The sequence below is a fragment of the Loxodonta africana genome, chromosome 22, assembly GCF_030014295.1.
Source record: "Loxodonta africana isolate mLoxAfr1 chromosome 22, mLoxAfr1.hap2, whole genome shotgun sequence".
In the NCBI taxonomy this organism is placed as follows: Eukaryota; Metazoa; Chordata; class Mammalia; order Proboscidea; family Elephantidae; genus Loxodonta; species Loxodonta africana.
Window position 1 is genome coordinate 66,498,352 of NC_087363.1, and position 12,939 is coordinate 66,511,290.

The following is a 12,939-nucleotide window of genomic DNA, read 5'->3' on the forward strand; positions in this document are numbered from 1 at the left end:
GAGAATTTTTGCTACACTCTGGATGCAGCTTAGGACGGTAGAATCTATGAGCACCTTAATCCACTTACAGGGACTGAGTAACTGGAGGCTGGCTTGCATCTCTGTGAAGGCCAGACTATTCACATTCCCCCAACTCTAACACAGGTTTCTCAACCTTGGCATTATTGACATTTTGGACCAGATACTTCTTTGTTGTAGGGGCCTGTCTTGTGCACTTGGGAATATTTAGCAGCATTCCTAGCCTTAGCCCATCATGTACTAGTAGCGTCCCTTCCCCAAGGTGTGGTAACCAAATATGTCCCCGGCCATTACGGAGTGCCTCCTGGGGGCAAAGTCACCCCCAGTTGAGAAGCACTGGTCTAACACATGTTTGAGTCCAACTCAGAGTGTGTGGGTTTTGTCAGGTCTCCTCTCAGCAGGCCCTAGAATCCATTTTTTATCCCAGTGGCTCCATGAGACTGTCAAAAGGAATTATGTAATTTATTTGAGATAGATTTCTATTAAAAAAGGTTATAATAATATTAGTTCATTAGAAAAGTAGCCTTCCTGGGCCGGGCGTCCAGCATGTATACCATTAGCAATCTAGAAAATTGAGTTATGGGACCCAGCTGATAATATCAGATAAAATGTTTTCATGTAGTTTTTATTTATAATGTTCCAAAGCTGCACTGAATTTTTAAAATGAAAGCAGTAGGTAAAATAACTGCTGATAGAACTGGTGCAGTAACTGTTCTCCTCTCGCAGGTCGCCGACCATGGCTGGAGGGCTGTTTGCCATGAACAGACACTATTTCAGTGAACTAGGGCAGTACGACAGCGGCATGGATATCTGGGGAGGAGAAAACTTGGAGATATCATTTAGGGTAATTTTTATCTTCTTGGATGCCTCATTATGAACTTTGTGAGTAGGGGGATGTAATTTCTATCCATAATCCCATGTTGTCAGTAAAACCTCCTTGATTATCTTTACTGACAAATTGTCTTTCCTGACAAATTGTCTTTCGTGAATGCCTTCTTCACCATAGTCTGTGATACGGGTAGTATCCATTCAGAGTATCAAAAGCTGTATATTTACCTTATAAGGAATGTTTGAGTGTAAGCAGAAAATCTTAATGTGAGTTTAATCTAGACTTTTGTTCTTTCCCTGTCAATTTATTAATTTTATTGATACTGCTAGATATATGTAGCCAGGGTGATCAGATTACACTTGTTGGCCTAAGACAGTCCTGGTTCGCAGCTGCTGTCCTGGAAAAATTCTTATTAGCTCCCATTTCACCTCAGAAGTATCCAATCTAGATGATAATTGTCAGTCCGTGTGTAGCTTACTGAGTCCTCTCTATGTACAGGCACCTCCACCCTGAGGGGAAATTCAACTTTCATAACCTCTCAGTTCCTGAGGGTGGAACCATGAGTGGGGTTTGTGGTACAGGGAACTGTGGTGTTAAGAAGGTTTTGGAACATGCTCAGAGAAGACAAGGGAAGGAACCTCTCCTTCATAGCAAGTGCCCCAATTCCCACTCTCCTCTCCTGGTCGAGACAAGCAGGGTCCTGATTCAGGTGGTACACAAGACCTTGTGTGTATGTTGTGTTGTGTTTTGAAAAATATTTTGACCATCATGTTCTCAAAAGGCAGTTTTTCCTATATAATCTTTAGAATTTTAAAGTTTAAAGGCAGAAGTCATTGGTTTCCTCTTCTCCTTTTCTAGAAAAGTAACTGAGTCCCACAAAAATTAAAAGAACTTGTGTAAAGTAACTCAGATAATAGTCAAGGGCAAAAATTAGACGAGAACTAAGATCTTCTGAGCCATAATCAGAATTATTTCTGTATATTTAGAAAAAATTGTTTTCTAGAAAATGTATAAACATTTAAAAAGAAAGTACCTGTAAAACTGAAATTGGAGGACCAGTTAGCAATAATTTCATGTGACCTTGATGTGTTAAAGTATCAAAGTATGGTAGGTGCAGTTTTAGACACGTGGTGTAAATGAGTGTAACACTGTTTCAGAATCTAGTTTGTTTTTATTCATAAAGACAGGTAATTTTTAAAAAAGGACCCTCTGACTTTCTTTTACTTGAATATTTATATGTAGTAAGATAAAACATCTTATAAGGTTTCATGAACACCGTATAATAAATATTAATTCCATGAAAGTTCATACGTGATTTCTCAGTAATATGAGACAACTATTAATTCACATTTTTTCCTCTGACCAGATCTGGATGTGTGGAGGTAAGCTCTTCATCATCCCTTGCTCTAGAGTAGGGCATATCTTCCGGAAGAGGCGCCCGTACGGGTCTCCTGAGGGGCAGGACACCATGACCCACAACTCCCTGCGGCTGGCCCACGTCTGGCTGGATGAGTACAAGGTGAGGCAAAGTTTCCGGTATAGATGGTGGATGGCAGGCCAGCCATTGCCCTGGTGATGGCTTTTGTTGCTTTCCTTTTCAGTTTTGTGTATCTCTGTTTGGGTGACCTTTTCTTCAGGGCCATCTATTTCTTAGTTCTTTTCTCTCTCTTCTCTTCACCAAGTACTTATCTTGTTTTTCATTCTAATTTGACTCTTCACTTTGCAAGTGATCACTACAAGGAAAAACAGCCAGCATCAGAAGGAGCCCTTTCTCTTCAGTTTCTGCATTCCTTCACGTCCCTCTGCTGTGGCTCCCACACTACTTGGCTTCTTTGCTTTGCTCGTTGAGCCTCACTATAGCCCAGTCCCATTAATTCCCTGTTAAACTCTGCACGTTTAGTATTCCTTCCTGCTTTCTCTTCTGCCGAATGCTCTTATTTTAGTAACAGCTTTATGAGATATTATTCATAAATCAATTTTAGAACACTTTTATCACTCCATGTCATCCCCCAATCCCCTATCTCCTCCGGCCCTAGACAACCACTGATCTACCTTCTGAGTGTACATTTGCTTGATCAGACATTTCACGTAAATGGAATGAATCCTATAATAAATGGTCTTTCGTGTCTAGTTTCTCTCACTTAGTACGACAGTGTTTCCAGGGTAAATCCATGTCATAGCATGTATCAGTACTTCGTATCTTTTTATTGCAGAGTGATGTTCCATCATATGGCTACATTATGCTTTGTCTGTCCACTTACCAGTTAGTGGACATTTGGGCTATGAACATTCCTATACAGTTACTTTTTAAGCCAACTTTTATAGAGCACTTACTGTATGCCAGGCCCTGTGTTAGGTTTTTGGGGATACAGAGAGGAATAAAGGAATGCACGGTAAATGTTAACACTGTGAGATAAATGTAAATGGAAGTATGAACTGTGCGCTATGGGAAGATGAGAATGAAGCAACTAACTGTGCTGGGGAGTAAAAGTCAAGATTGTTTATAGCACTACCCTATTGTTTACCTTCTCCCTTCTCCCCTCCACTAGACTGAGCTCCTTGAGGTCCATCTCCATGCTCATCATTTTGAATCGTCACTGTCTGACAGAGCAGTCTGAATGTGCTCCATAGACCCATGGAGTCTGTGTGTTACCAAGTGCTGCTGTAACAGAAGTGGGTGGCTTTCAGAAACAGAAATTTATTTTCTCACAGTTCAGAAGGCTAGAAGTCTGGATTCAGTGTATGGCTCTAGGGGAAGGTCCTTTCTTGTCTTTTTCAGCTTCTAGTAGCTGGCAGTCCTTGGAGTTCCTGGGCTTGTAGACTTGTCTGCCTTCCCTTGTGTGTGCTCGCTCACCCCCATGTCCGTTCTGTTCCTTGTATCTCTCAGCAGTCCTTAGGCTTACACTGATAGGGCCTCATTAACATAAGGGCAGAGAAATCCTATTTCCAGATAGGATTACTCTGTAAGTATAGGGATCATGATTCCAACACGTATTTGGGGGTGAGGGGGCCATGGTTCAACCCACAACAAGGTTCCAGTGACCCTTGCAGGAGGTCTGCAAGGTCAAAGCTACTTCTACAGTTAGATTAATATATTATCCACCTTTTTCACTGTTAACATTGCACAGATGGTGCAAAACAGTAGAATAAAATGTCTGGTGCCATAGTATACTTCAGGGCAGTGGCACCAAACTGTACCAGTAGTCATCGTATTCTTCACTGCCGTGCACCCAGAAGTTAAGGTGGGAAAAACCCAGTTTCATTCGAGAATATCATTGATGAAATAGTATAAATAATTTTATCAAGTCTCAACCCTAGAGTACGTGCCTTTTTAATATTCTGTGTGACAAATTGGTAAGTGTGCAGAAAGCATTTTGGCGCATACGGAAATAGAACGGTTGTTTTCAAGGAAAAACGCTATGGGGCTGTTTGAGTTACAAGCAGAACTAGCCACTTTTCTCAAGGAACACTTTTTTTTAATAGTGTATTTTATTTTTTGTTGTTGTTGAAACACAGCAGAGCATACACCGATTCAATTTCTACATGCGCAGCGCAGCGATACTGATTGCATTTTGCAGCTCGTGCAGCCATTCTCATCCTCCTTTTCCAAATTGTTTCTCCCCCATTAACATAAACTCACCGTCCCTTAAGCTTCCTGTCTTTCCAGTCCTGTTGTCAGTTTGATCCCATATAGATAGATCTTAAAAGAGCACAATGCTCAAGGCAGACATTGTTTACTAATCAAGGTAAACTATTGTTTGGTTTTAAGAAAACCAGGGAATATTTTTGGTTCAAAGTTTAAAGATTATCTCAGGGCAATAGTTTGCAGGGTTCATCCAGCCTCAAGGAACACTCTTTTGACATAGAAGAACAACTGACTCACACTATTTGGCAGCGTTTTCTCAAAAATGAACCAAGTGAGCCTTTCACATCAAAGAAAACAATGGACAGTGTTTGTTGCAATTGATAAAATATCCAGACTTTCAAGTGAAAATTAGAACTTTGGAGTCTGGGCACTTCCTAATACTAAGCAACGTTTCTGATGCGATCAGTGGTGGTATTTCTGAATGTAAATTTTCTGACGGGTGTAAAGAACTTTGTTAGCCCCTGTAAGGCCTGCACAGTTCAGAGGATCAGCGCTTTCCAGGTGATGAATGAGCAGTGTCGTAGAGTCTTACACAGGTAAAAGGTCCATTCAAAGAACAAGAGAGACCTTTCAGTTTTACTTTAACACAGTATGAGTTCATATTCCACTGCGTAGCTAACCTTGACGTTGTCGCGCTTTGGTGTAGTATCAAAGGAGAATCGTCGTAATTACTGGAAACAGCTATTAAAATATTCCTTCCCTTTTCAGCTACTTATTTGCATAAGGTCGTATTTTTTTTAAATACACTTTAGCCAAAACAGCACATGGCAACAGGTTGAATGCAGATATGAAAATTTAGCTAATTTCTATTAAGCCAGACATTAAAAAAGATTTACAAAAATGTAAAACAATGCCACTGATGTCTTTAAATTTTTTTGTTCTGGAAAATAATAGTTCTTTCTTCCTCACAGCATGATATTTATGTTAACATGGAATGAGTTTATAATTGTTATTTTTAATGAATTAAAACATTTTTAAATTTCTTGGATTTAAAATCTAATACAGTAAGTATCAATAAGTATAACTCACAAACAAAACCTCTTTGGGGTCTTCAATAATTTTTAAGAGTATAAGATCCTGAGAACAAAAAGTTTGAGACCACTGTTTCATGTACAGCCTGTTCCGTTGAGTCTGAGGTACACATTTGGATACGTTTTGACATTTCTGAAATTGGGGTGTATTTTACAATTTAAGCTGTCTTATCGTTGGCAGTTAGTCACGGACTTAATTGTGTGAAAATTTTTCATTGACAGTTTTTGGTAACATCAAGGGAACACCAGCATGAAAATTACTTTTTTGCTCATTGTCCACTGTTTTCGGCTGTTCTTTAAACTTGACATATAATTGCTCAATGTTCATTTTTAACAAAATATCCATTCTTTTTTTTTTTTTTCTTTTTTTAACTCAGGAGCAGTATTTTTCCTTAAGACCTGATCTGAAGACCAGAAGCTATGGGAACATAAGTGAGCGTGTTGAACTGAGGAAGAAGTTGGGTTGTAAATCATTTAAGTGGTATTTGGATAATATTTACCCAGAGATGCAGGTATCTGGGCCCAATGCCAAACCACAGCAACCCATTTTTATTAATAGAGGGCCCAAACGCCCCAAAGTCCTTCAGCGTGGAAGGGTAAGAAAGTAATCTTATCAAAATGTTTCTTAAATTGTAGGATATGAAATGGTTTGTGATACCCATAAGCTGTAATAAATGACATTTTAGACTTATTAAGGCACTTAATGATAGACTGTAGCATATCCTACATTATATTCTTTTTGTGGGAACTTCCTCTACTCAGGTGTAAGGCCTTAGAAATTTTAATATCTTTACTATTAAGACCTTTTACTTCCCTGGGTTAAAGGAAGCATGACTTCTATAAATGTAAGTTATATGACAGCTTCCAAGAGAATGAATAGACATGTGAATATACACATAAATAAAGAAAATACAAAAGTAAGAATAAAATTCCTTTGGCAGAGGCCAGTCCAGAAAGGGGGGAAAATGGAGAAATGGAGTCTGCATATACTGTTCACAGCCCAGAGATGAGAGGCGGGGCCCGTGTTGGAGTGGAGATGTAACATTAAACTGAACATCCCCAATTCCAGGCAACCTTGTGGGCTGGTCAGGAAGCGCACTGACCAACCACATTTGTTTCTAATAAAATTTATTCACAGTTGTACACTTAAATTTTAGAGCTTCTAGCCATAAAATCATCTTTTTCCTGAGTTTTCTAAAACCTGCTTTCAAAAGGTGAAGGGTAATTATCATTGCCACCCAGGTTTCCCTTTTGTGCAACAAAGAAGGCCCTTCTCCAGGGTTCTTTGACCTGGGAGAAAGGAAGACAGAAGTTAGCCTAGACCTTCCTTCTTCTTCCTGGTGTATCTACCTTGTAAGATAAAGAAATTCATCAAGATATATATTATTAGATGTTTTCTCCTTAAGTAAAAATAACACCAGTATATGTCCAGGGAGTTGACAGTCCCTCGTTTTGTATTTCTTCCCTTGCATGTCTGGTCTCATTTAGCACTTAAGTTAATCCTCTTACTCACATTTGCTCTGCCTCCCTTCTGTTCTTTGCTCTTCCCTCTCTTTTATGTTGACAGTATTTTTCCTCAGCCACTTGATTTTCTCCCTTTGAACTTTACCTTCTGAACTTTTGTCACTACGTCTCTGTTGGTGCTGCTCAGCTCAGGTTACGTTTTTTTCTCCTTTTATCACCATCCCTGCCATCACTAGTTTATATCATCGTTGTTGGGATTGTCATCAGTATTGACACTCACTCATTGATTTATCCAATGAGTTTTTATTGAGTGTCCACTACAAACCAGGCACTCATTCTGTGTGCGAGGGACACAGTGGCAGTAAAAATGGACTCCCCCTGACTTAAGGGGTAACAAATTCATTAAATAAGCCAAGAAAAATTGCAGTTGTGCCAAGTAGAGAGGAGATTCTTTAGAGAGGAGTACAGGGTTGTGCATTCTGAAAACAGGAGAAGCCTGGGGTTACCGTGGCCGCAGTACAGGGGTTCGCACTGGTTAGGGAGGGTTTCTTGAGGGTGGTCCATGACCAGGCTGTGCAGGAGGGACCAGAGTCTTGCAGCTGATTGGGTGCAGGCAGAGCCCTGGGGGCCGTAGTGAGGAGTTCTGCTTTGTTTCAGAGAGCAATGGGAAGCCAGTAACGGGGATTTGGTGAGGTGGGGGAGGAGGCAGAAGGCGATGGCATCAGACTCACTTTTTAAAAGAGCATGGTGATTTCTAGTATGTTCTTGATAACATAGTTAATAGTAGTATATATTTCGTAATAGGCTGAATACTGTTTTTTATTTATCTCCCCTTTGAATTCCCATGGCATTTATAGTCTGCATATATCCATGATTTAGCGTGTATTTTACATTTACTTGTCTTACTTTGTTTGCTCTTGTTTATACATTCTGTTCTTCTTCCTCAGTTTCATTTTAAGGGTCTTTAGGACAGAGATGATGTTCTAATTTCCTTCACTCCCGCGGTAGGTTGGTGAACCTGTGTCTCTAGGTAGAGTTTCTACGTGACTACTCCCTGCAGGCATATAGTGTAAAAATGCCTGTAACCTGGGAGTACCCACCTGGACGTTCCCATGTGCTGAGCCAGAACTTGGGAATTAAAAATGCTTGTCTTTTTCTGGCCCTTGGCATTTATTCCTACAGTTTAATATTTTCACATTTCATCCAAACCCTTCCCTTTACGCATCCCGAAGCTTCTTCCGACACTGGTATTTCTCTGTGGTCCAAGTTGTCAAGAGCTCTCTCTCCTTTTGCAGCTCTATCACCTCCAGACCAACAAATGCCTGGTGGCCCAGGGCCGCCCAAGTCAGAAAGGAGGCCTGGTGGTGCTGAAGGCGTGCGACTACGGTGACCCGAACCAGGTGCTGGCTCTAAGCTCGGGGGCGGAGGAGCCGAGATCAGGATGCTTAACGCCCTGACTTTTCTCAAATTATAAGTTTTGTTGGGAATGGCCCTAGAGATCAACTAGTACGATTCTTCTGCATCCTTTGTGGAGGCGTCCCACCTCCGTGCGCTGTTCCCCTTCTCTAGAGCGTGATGTGGATGTTCCAGTGTCAGAGAGGGGAAGCGCGTTGTGACTTACGGGCTGTAGGGCCTGTTAGAAGTGGTGGACGGAGGCGCACTTCTTCCTGGGCGGGAACATTAACTCTGCAGTGGAGGAATCGGTGTCCTGTAGGGTTCTCTCTGAGATCAGACTCTTCCTAGCTGATTTTTAGCTAGGAAACCACAACAGAATTTTGGTTCATGTTATTCACATAATTTAATCTCAGTGTATGTGTTTTTTAGTGATAGGAATATTTGAAGTGACCTTAAAAATAAGCAAAAAACTTATTTCAGTATGGAACTGTGAGGATTTTCCTTTCCATTTTAGTGGTGAAGTCGTTTAACTTAAGAGTGAAAGAAACACTTGGGTGTTTGGTGGAAAGAGTATGTATTTGGAAATTTCGTAGAACATATTTTATCTCTGGGAGAGTTCCCGCACACTAAGGTGATGCGCGTGCCAGAGAATACTCTTTAAAAAGGACTTTTGTGCCATTTTTGGGCGGGAGAGGTATTGGGAGAGGCGTCAGTGCTGTGGACACTGAAGTAGTAGAATCTGGGTGACATTTCAGTGGTACAGATCACGGTGGGATAAGAAATCTGAAATTTGAATTATTCTAGAAAATGTAAGAAGTTTGAGTGATGGAGCTACATGTCCTCACTACCTTTGTGACTGTGAGGGCCGCACAGGTGGCCATAGCCGCTAGCCACATGGGACTATTTAAATTTGCATGAATATTAAATAAAATTGAAAACTCACTTCCTCAGTCACACTGCCCACGTGCCAGGCTCTCAGTAACCGTACATGGCTGATGACCACACTGGACAGTGCAGACAGGAAACATTCCCGTTGTCACAGAGCCCCTGATAGAGACTCTTCATGGGGGACAGCACAGGTCCATCCTGGGCCTTAGGTAGGAGCAGCACTGAGTAACACAGTGCAACACGATGTATCCCTTTCAGATGTAATGGGGCAGACGTTGGACACTTCACCGAGAGAAGGCCTTTGCTTCTGAAAATCCTCAGAGAGCAAATTAAGAGGACTCTCCTGAAAGATCGTTTGCACAACCAAGGAAAATTGTGCTCCTGTGCAGTCAAGACTAAGTCCTGTGTCTCATTCCAAATGCTGTTATGATCTGGGATTATAGTATCATATTCTTCAGGACAATGGAATGTAACAGCCTAGACACACACACACACACACACACACACGCACACACACACACACCCAACAGAGGAGAGAAAAATGAAAGTAATAGCCTTGTGTGTTTTCTGTCTAAAGAAAGCAAGCCAGCAGCCTAGTTGGGCCCCTCTAATTCTTACTTAGCACAGGAACTAAGAGAATTATCTAATTATGGAATCCTAGCATTAGAAGAGATGTATAATCATTTGATCAATTAAATTCACCCAATTAGATTAAATTTAATTTACAAAATCCGACCTCAGCTTAGGTTTCTTCCCTGAGTAGGATCTCACTTTCTCCTGTGTTAGCACACTCCATTTTCAGGTTGCTAAGTTGAAATTTGCCTACGGGTAACTCTTGTCCTTGGTCTGTTCCTGTTTTATGCGACACTACAGAACAAATTAATTTGTTTTCCACAAATAAGTAAAGTGGAAACAGGCCTGAGTTTCTATATCTAAGGCAAGACTTGGGGGTTTTTAATCTGTTTTTCTCTAGGTTTGGGTTTATAACGAAGAGCACGAATTAGTTTTAAATAATCTCCTTTGCCTGGATATGTCAGAAACTCGCTCATCAGACCCACCACGACTCATGAAGTGCCATGGGTCAGGAGGATCCCAGCAATGGACCTTTGGGGTGAGAAGCCTGCATAGTGGTGTTGGGAGGTGTGAGGGATGAACAAGGCAGAGCGAGGGAGCGGTGTTCCTGACTCTGCTTCGGCTCCAGGGAGGAGCTGGAGTCTGCCTTGTAGAAGGACTTCGGATTCTGAAGGGATGTTCCTAAATGTTCCATGTCTCTTTCGGATTTATGTATCTACCATGTTCTGGCAGTATGATTTTTAAGTAAAAGCAAATAACTGGTGTTATTTTCCTCTTTTTTTCCCCCCAGAAGAATAATCGGCTGTACCAGGTGTCAGTTGGACAGTGCCTGAAAGTGGTTGATCCGCTGAGTCAGAAAGGCTATGTTGCTATGGCAATCTGTGACGGCTCCTCCTTACAACAGTGGCATTTGGAAGGTTAGGGTGGAGGCCTTTGACTGGGACGAATGGTGGATTCATTAGGCTTTGCTGTCTCTGAAAATATGATGCTTTGGAAAGAATAATGTTGGTACAGGGAAAACACTCCGCTGACTTCTTGATTGAGCAGAAGTACCGGGAGAGGATGAACGTTTTCTAGTCCTCTGTGGAGACGCCTGGGAAGACCGGCAGAGGTCAGGCGGTGGGTTCGCAGGGGAGCGGAGCACCATGTGCCGCCAGCCGATGAAGAAGAACACTTCACCAGGACATTAACGTTTCTGAGCTGCTGGTGAGGAGTTTCTTGCTTAGAGAGGGAAGCTGGAATGGAATTTTAATTCAGAAGACTTGGTTTTGTACAAAAGAACAAAACCCAAGAAATAGACGTTTCTCTTCAGATTCATTTATGTTCCTTTTTAATCCCTCTTAGTGATGGAATGGTTTTTAGCTGATCAGGAACTTGTCATGATTTTCTTTCTTAGGAGACTTCATAGGAGTTAGCTATTTTATTTTGCTTCTGTTATCATTGGTTTAATATGTTGTAAGTAATTTTTAAAGCTGATTAAATCTACATTACTTTTAACTTCAGAGGCATCATTTATAAGACAATATTTAAGAGGCAGTTAACTATTATAAATTATTTTGATGAATGATAATATTATCTACATTTAAAATAAAGAGTCCTTTTGATTACATACCTAGGATTTTTGTTTTCTGTATTCTTTGTCTATATTGGACCCTCTGGCCTGAGTTGTTCTATGTATGTGATAAGTATGAAGAGAAATACTCATTTCAGCTTAGCTGGTGAACCCCTTTTTTTTTTTTAATTGTGCTTTAAGTGAAAGTTTACAATTCAGGTCAGTTTCTCTTATAAAAACTTACACACACAGTGTTATGTGACTGTAGTTGCTCTCCTTACACTGTGACAGCACACTCCTTCTCTCCACCCTGTATTTCCTGTGTCCATTCAACCAGGCTTCTCATCTCACCTCCGGACAGGAGCTGCCCACATAGTCTCGTGTGTCTACTTGCACTAAGAAGCACACTCCTCACCAGTATCATTTTATGTCTTATAGTGCAGTCTCATCTTTGCCTGAAGAGTTGGCTGATAGAGAGTCTGGGGGCCATGACCTCTGGGGTCCCTCCAGTCTCAGACCATTAAGTCTGGCAACCCCTAACTTTTAGGAAACGCTTCATAGCTTCCTAATTTGAACTCTGTGAATTTGAAGCTAGAGTTACATAAATTTTAACACCTTAAAGTTGCCTGTGAGATTTCCAGGTAGTATAATAAGCAGTTGGATATAGGGGTCAGGATATCAGAAGACCTTTCTGAATTAAAGATACAAATTCGGAATTATCTGCATGTGGTGTAAATGCCCAAATATAAGGTGAGCTTTTTTTTTTAACAACAAAAAAAAAAAAATTAGAAGTCAGTTAATTCAAGTCCAAAGAGTGGCCACATAGGTGTGTATTTTCACTTGTGGTAAGTTTCATTAATAAAATCTTTCATTCTTAAAAAACTTTTTGATAGAAAGTAAAGACTGTATATTTTGGAAGTTTTTTTAAATTTGTTTTTAATAAGGAGAAATGAAATTCTTAAAATCTGGAGAAAATGTATTTCTTGAGAAACAGAAGTTTAGGGACAACTGATTTTCTCAAGAAGTTGTGAGCCAACAATTCTTAAGCTAGATCTCTAATAGAAATAATAGTCTTATTTTTTTTTTCTTTAAAATTTATTGTGTGAAAAAAAAAATTTTAAAGCAGAACTTGGTGATTAGTAAATTCTGCTTAATCTGTTTTTAGGTTATTCATGTTTTAGACTTAAATGTTGTATTACATTAATTTTTCAATGACAAAACATGGAAATCAATCATAATAACCAATGAATAACACAAAATTATAGTTAATAAATAAAGGAGATAAAATGGAATCATAAAGCATACTCAATCCAAAAGAAGGCAGAAAAGGGAATGAAGAATTGTTGTTGTTAGGTGCCACTGAGTGGATTCCACCTCTTAGCGACCCAGTGTCACAGAGCAGAACTGCCCCGTAGGGTTTTCTAGGCTGTAATCTTTACGGAAGTAGATCACTAGATCTTTTCCCCCAGAGCCGCTGGGTTGGTTTGAACTGCCAGCTTTTCAGTTTGTAGCCGAGTGCTTAACTGTTGCACCACCAGGGCTC

General features: G+C 40.4%; 1 protein-coding gene across 5 annotated transcripts in view; it reads left to right on the forward strand.

The window, feature by feature from the left end:
• The window catches only part of GALNT11 (polypeptide N-acetylgalactosaminyltransferase 11), a 73,883-nt gene extending 62,429 nt beyond the window's left edge, over nucleotides 1–11,454 (forward strand). For 2 of the 5 annotated variants that reach the window (XM_064275074.1, XM_064275073.1), the window contains exons 7-12: nucleotides 745–862; nucleotides 2,214–2,366; nucleotides 5,902–6,120; nucleotides 8,284–8,388; nucleotides 10,245–10,382; nucleotides 10,635–11,454. In XM_064275074.1, coding sequence (XP_064131144.1) covers nucleotides 745–862; nucleotides 2,214–2,366; nucleotides 5,902–6,120; nucleotides 8,284–8,388; nucleotides 10,245–10,382; nucleotides 10,635–10,766 — 865 coding nt within the window. In that variant the 3' untranslated portion in view covers nucleotides 10,767–11,454. Of the gene's footprint in view, nucleotides 1–744; nucleotides 863–2,213; nucleotides 2,367–5,901; nucleotides 6,121–8,283; nucleotides 8,389–9,529; nucleotides 10,383–10,634 lie in introns of those variants that run through there. The other 3 variants (XM_064275075.1, XM_064275076.1, XM_064275077.1) reach the window with 3 other exon arrangements.
• Nucleotides 11,455–12,939: the final 1,485 nt, after the last annotated feature.